General features: G+C 43.1%; 1 protein-coding gene across 1 annotated transcript; it reads left to right on the top strand.

The window, feature by feature from the left end:
* The first annotated feature begins 278 nt into the window (after nt 1-278).
* On the top strand, nt 279-5,561 carry LOC109769911 (IAA-amino acid hydrolase ILR1-like 1). Its single transcript, XM_020328611.4, has 5 exons — nt 279-920; nt 1,855-1,980; nt 2,883-3,197; nt 3,823-3,951; nt 4,791-5,561. The coding sequence occupies exons 1-5, from the start codon at nt 585-587 to the stop codon at nt 5,196-5,198; spliced, it is 1,314 nt and encodes a 437-aa protein (XP_020184200.1). The 5' UTR covers nt 279-584; the 3' UTR covers nt 5,199-5,561.
* Nucleotides 5,562-5,765: the final 204 nt, after the last annotated feature.

The raw sequence follows: 5,765 nt of genomic DNA, 5'->3' as shown, positions 1-5,765 counted from the left end.
CACGGTGGACTGGAGTGCAACGCCCCCGTGCTAGGCGCTGCACCGTAGGGTGTGGCGCCGGCGTGGCGGGCGCTGCACAAAAAGGTCAGGGGAGTGAAATAGTTTCACGGGCAGTTCATTCTGTGAATTGATTTCGTTCCGAGGTCAAAATTGTCAAATTTACCGAGATATGAAAGCAAACATGAGGCTGCGTTATTTCAATACAAATCTTACATGAGCATCAAGCAAACAAATGATTTTCCCAAACTATAACAAGGCTTTTCCACGGGCACGTTTTTGTGGTAACCAGCTAGATGCCCACCCACCTCTGCAACCAAACCACTCCACTGCAGCCGAACCAACGTGCCAACTGAACCAAAGCGTCTCGAAACAAAAGACTACTCAAAGAGGGCAGAGAAACAAGGAGCAAGTAAAAAAGCGGAATCCTCCCAAACCGAGCTCAAGGTCACAGAGACGCTTGTTCACTTCAGCTTAGCCCACGCCACTCGTGCGCGTTTCGCCTGATTGATACTGTGGTACAGTACAAGTGTCCAAACCGAAAGCGAGAACGTCACGGCGGAATTCATTTACTGCTATTGTTGGCCATGGCCGCCTATGCTGGGCTGTTGCGCGTCGCCCTCGTCCTCATCGCCGCCGCCGCGACCTGGGCGGCGGCGCTAGACGACCCGGCGGGGCTTCTGCGACGGGCCAAGGAGGCGGAGTTCATGGACTGGATGGTGGGGGTGCGCCGGCGGATCCACGAGAACCCTGAGCTCGGCTACGAGGAGTTTGACACCAGTGAGCTCGTGCGGCGCGAGCTCGATGCCATGGGGATCCCCTACAGGCATCCCTTCGCGGTCACCGGCGTCGTCGCCACCGTCGGCACAGGCGGCCCGCCCTTCGTCGCGCTTCGGGCCGACATGGACGCGCTCCCTATGCAGGTTCTTCTTCTGCTTTACTCTTCGGATTGTACTCAACTTTTATGTTTGTATATATATTGGGCCCTCGCGTTTTAGCTTTGCTGCCTACGGTAAATGAATTTTTCCTGGTTTGGCTACCGATCCATTCCTATATTGCGGCCACAGAATTTCAGAATTTGTTCAGCACCACTTGTTACCTTTGGAGAGGAATTGTTCTTGTTGACGCTCGGTAACTCTTTCTATATATTAGCGAAACTAAGATTGCAAAAACAAAATGAAATCAGAATCTCTTAAACGAGCCCTGATGGGCCGATGGCTTCAGTTGACCTCTCAGCACTGCTGTGCGAGAGGTCATATTTCAAAGTCGGAGGATAGAGAATTGTATCCCAAATCTTCAAGTCAGGAGGCCCCATATCTTTGAAATTGACCGTGGGGAAATGCAAGCTAATGCTTATCAGGTCTCGGTACACTTAAACTTCTGAGTCTGGACAGATGGCTTGAGGCAAACACTCCTTTCCTTATTAAAAAGAGGGACATACACTAGCAGTCCTAGTCATAGCTAGTTCCCTAGACTTTTGACCAGGATCATACGATAGTAGGTTTATGCTTATTGTGGGAATGAAACATGTGATTAGCCTATATGCACGTATATAACAGTAAAGCTAAGCTTCAAGCTTGTCTTGTGTGGCGATGAGACAATTATGCCATATTGGTATACAAATAGATAATAAATTTTGGGAGCAATTAGTATATGCATTTTCTTGAAGTGGATAGCATAATTGCTATTCCCAGTTACTGGGCATTTGTTGTGTTTATTTGAATTACTTGTTGGTGCTAATTTAAGCATTGTAAGTGTGCTCTGCCCACACTGAAGTATGATTAGGCTGTATCTGGCTATCACTTTGTCTATTTCAAGGATCATGTTACTTATGATACCCTTATGTGTCTTCTTCAGGAAAGCGTGGAATGGGAACATAAGAGCAAAGTGCCTGGGAAGATGCATGGATGTGGCCATGATGCACATGTTGCTATGCTATTGGGTTCTGCTAAGATTCTTCAGGAGCACCGTGACGAGTTGAAGGTTAGTAAAGAAGCTCTTTCTGAATTGTAAAGCGTTGTAATTTTCTCAGTTTACAATGAAAAGCAGCAAGACGATTTGATTTTCTCTTTTAACGCTGAAAAGGTGCTTGAAGGTTGACAGTTAACTATAGGTTCATCATTTTATTGTTGCTTTGAGTTTAAAAGGTAGTAACCTTGCAAATAAATAAATAAATGAAACTGTAATCATAAGATCAGTATATCTCAACACTCCATGTGCTTTATTTTCATACTTCTCCTTCTTTCATTTCTTGTCCAAATCATCTGTTTACTGGATTAAAATGACGGAACTAAATTATAAAAAATCGATGTTCATGTCGTAGAGTGGTGATGGATTACTTTTGGTGGTATATATCAACTTTTATGGTTCAGAAACTACCTGATTCTTAATGCTGGTCATGGTAAATGAGGTTTTTGTTTGATTAAAATATAGGCGATTTTGGTATTCCCTATGTCCACTCCAACACCGATGTTTCGTGAACTACTTGGAGATTTTGCCAAAGGGCAAGTGCAATGATTTTTGTTTCTTTTTCCTCAACACTAATTCTCAAGAGATGCACAATGTTAGTGATTCACTGTTGCATATTTCAAATCAACCTTCACATTAGCAGTAATATGAATACATATGTAATGCACATGTGCATTCGGTTCTCCAATAATTGATCATGCAGCTTTGTTCAGACATATACAGCTAGTCAAAGGATAGTTTGGTCCCCACTTCCCCTCAGATCAGTTATGTACAAACTGAACCATGTGGCTGCCTATATATCAATTATGTCAAGATCTCACAATCCTTGGCCAAAAAAAAATCCTATTTTGCAGGCATCAAACTTTATTTACCTGCAAAATCTGATGTTACAAATGCCATGTTTTTTTTTACCGTAGGGTACTGTAGCCCTTCTTTTCCAACCAGCTGAGGAAGGTGGTGGTGGAGCCAAGAAAATGGTAGAAGCCGGAGCTGTGGAAAACATAGAGGTCATGTTTGGACTTCATGTAGCTGACAGTGTGCCGATTGGTGTGCTGGCATCCAGACCTGGGCCTATAATGGCAGGGAGTGGATTCTTTGAGGCAGTAATAAGTGGAAAGGGAGGGCATGCTGCACTTCCTCATCACACTATTGATCCAATACTGGCTGCATCCAATGTTATTGTAAGCCTTCAGCAACTTGTTTCCCGAGAAGCTGACCCCTTGGACTCACAGGTGCTATTCAATCCTTGAGCTACTTGATTTATTTAATGACTGCTCCTTTTTTATATATGACTTACATAGTTTTCTTTATCATGGCTATGTGATTTAGATAGCTCATTTTGTGGAGTTTGCATAGATCATTTTGACCCATTTTTTGATACTCAAAACTTGTCAGGATCCTGAGGATTAACATGCCCGTACCTATTAAAATTGTTATTTGTTCTGATTTACTGCAGGCTAACTAATCACATCCTAACATGGAAGCTGTCTACTCCTAATATTCCCAGAATTATGATCGTAACTACAAAGATTTCTTTGTTATCTAGTATCTGAATTCACAAGTTTTTTGACTTACACTCCTGAACTGTCTGTCTAGCATTATGATTTCATAGATGAAATGAGTTTCTGCACATTACAGACCTATTATATGGATCGTCTTTATAAAATGTTCCCCTTGTCATGTTTCATATGTTCTTCCAGTCGGCTGCCTTTAGGCTATAGATAATATGATAAATGGTGATAGTCCTAGTCATTCCTTTAGCATTGCCATATCGTTTTTGGGGTCCCATTCGCCCGTAGTCATTCCTGTGTACCACAACATCTCATTACCCTCCTTTTTATTGGCTTTATTCTGCAGGTAGTAACGGTTGGAAAGTTTCAAGGTGGTGGAGCCTTCAATGTTATCCCTGATTCAGTGACAATAGGTGGTACCTTCCGAGCCTTTATGAAGGAGAGTTTTAATCAATTGAAGCAGCGAATTGAAGAGGTAACAACGAGGGTAACAACATTATAACTTGGGAATTGTGTGTTGTTTATGTGTCATTAAGTTCCGTATGATTTGCTCTTGGAAAGATGAAGAAACAAAACTGACTTAAAGGAGTATGGTTGGTGCTTGAATTCCTTTGTAACAAAATTATAGTTATGCTTACTATCAAAATGGCAAGTCGAGAAGTCACACTACCTGAATCGAAGCTAACCAAGGCATAAGCCCATGTGTTGGTAGGAGACCTCAATAAATTTTGTTGAAAGATTACTTGAAACATGTTACAATACATCAACGCCTCCAAATAATAGGAAGTCCTGATAAATGAAGGGAAGTGTTAGCATTAACTTTTGCAAATTGACTTACTACAGTGCTGAAAATTGACATCTCTAGAAGAGTCGAGATAAAGAAAAAAGAATGTAGAATCAAGGAATATTGTTTAATGCATATCTGATGGTTGGTGTAGTTCGAGGTGAACAGACTGCCGCTGTCGATTGTACTATTTATAGAAGTAAAATGATTTAACAGTACTATTTATACAAAGTGTTACAGCAGCTCGGCCTGTAGCCGCCTATGTCAATTTCGCACTACGAACAAGGATAATCATAACCAAACGAGCCTGGTGGTCATTCTGTTGCCTGATTATTATTCTGTAGTACTACTTTAAATTATGAAAGTTGCAGTGTTGCACAATTTGGGTTTTGTAGAAAGGTAGTGCTTCTTGCTGCTTATTTTATCATGAACGGTCAAAGCTGGTATCGCTAAAAAAGGATATACAGACTCAAGGATCTGTAGTTAAATTTCGTTTGTTTAACTTCAAAAGTTTTTTTTTTTGGTCTCAGGTCATAGTCACACAGGCATCTGTCCAGCGCTGCAGCGCAGTTGTGGACTTCCTTGACAAAGATAAGCCTTTCTTCCCTCCAACAATCAACAATCCTGAGCTTCACGATTTCTTTGCGAAGGTGTGCAGTGAGATGGTTGGCCCCAACAACGTGAGAGAGAAGCAGCCACTGATGGGTGCCGAGGACTTCTCCTTCTACACCGAGGCCGTTCCCAAGACATACTACTACTTTGTGGGGATGCTCAACGAGACTCGTGGACCGCAGGCGCCTCATCACTCCCCCTACTTCACCATCAACGAGGATGCACTGCCCTACGGTGCAGCCATGCAAGCATCGTTGGCTGCTCGCTATCTGCTTGAGCACCAGCCCGCTACCGCTGCTAAGGTGGAACCTCGCGACGAGCTGTAGATGGTGTCCATGTTGAATGAAACGGTGGAAGGACAAGGACGTGCACAGCAATTGTTGGTTAAAAAGGGACGAGGACCTCTGTATCGCCAGGTGATTATGCAACTGTTTGTACATAATTTCCTGATTTCAGCGCATTCCAAGCGAGCAGATGACCTTGTGACGGCATTGAAGCACTGCGAACATGTGTTTCTGTGGTAGGTCTCGTTCGTTTTCGCATCTGCACTTATCCGGGTCTATGTGTAATCTTTAAGTGCAGTGGTGAGACAAAATAAAACACCCCGTGGATGATGAATGTATTGGGTTGTTAAGAGTTGGGACAGACAGGAATTTTATAGCATGATTCCATCCTTTAGTAGCAAGAAATGGTCGAAAATATATTCCAGCAAAAAGAAAAAAGAAACGGTTGAAACAAGGGTTTGAGGAGCATATAAGTCTGGTTATTACTGGCGTTCTGGCTTGACAGTTGGACACCTGTGGCTGTGGCTTGAAAGCATCGGCCCGCTGTGGTTGTTGGAGAAGGATCAGAGGCAGGCTGTGCGTGAGCCCCGAGCCCCGATCGCTTAACAA

This window comes from Aegilops tauschii, chromosome 3 (genome assembly GCF_002575655.3).
Source record: "Aegilops tauschii subsp. strangulata cultivar AL8/78 chromosome 3, Aet v6.0, whole genome shotgun sequence".
In the NCBI taxonomy this organism is placed as follows: Eukaryota; Viridiplantae; Streptophyta; class Magnoliopsida; order Poales; family Poaceae; genus Aegilops; species Aegilops tauschii.
Note: the sequence above shows the minus strand (reverse complement) of the source record. Positions and strands in the feature narration are given on the sequence as shown.

Excerpts from the sequence above, each read along its gene's own strand:
- LOC109769911 (XM_020328611.4), top strand. The coding sequence starts at position 585 with ATGGCCGCCTATGCTGGGCTGTTGCGCGTCGCCCTCGTCCTCATCGCC. Across the intron at positions 3,198-3,822 it reads CTGACCCCTTGGACTCACAG|GTAGTAACGGTTGGAAAGTT; the intron begins GTGCTATTCAAT and ends TTTATTCTGCAG. Across the intron at positions 3,952-4,790 it reads TGAAGCAGCGAATTGAAGAG|GTCATAGTCACACAGGCATC; the intron begins GTAACAACGAGG and ends TTTTGGTCTCAG.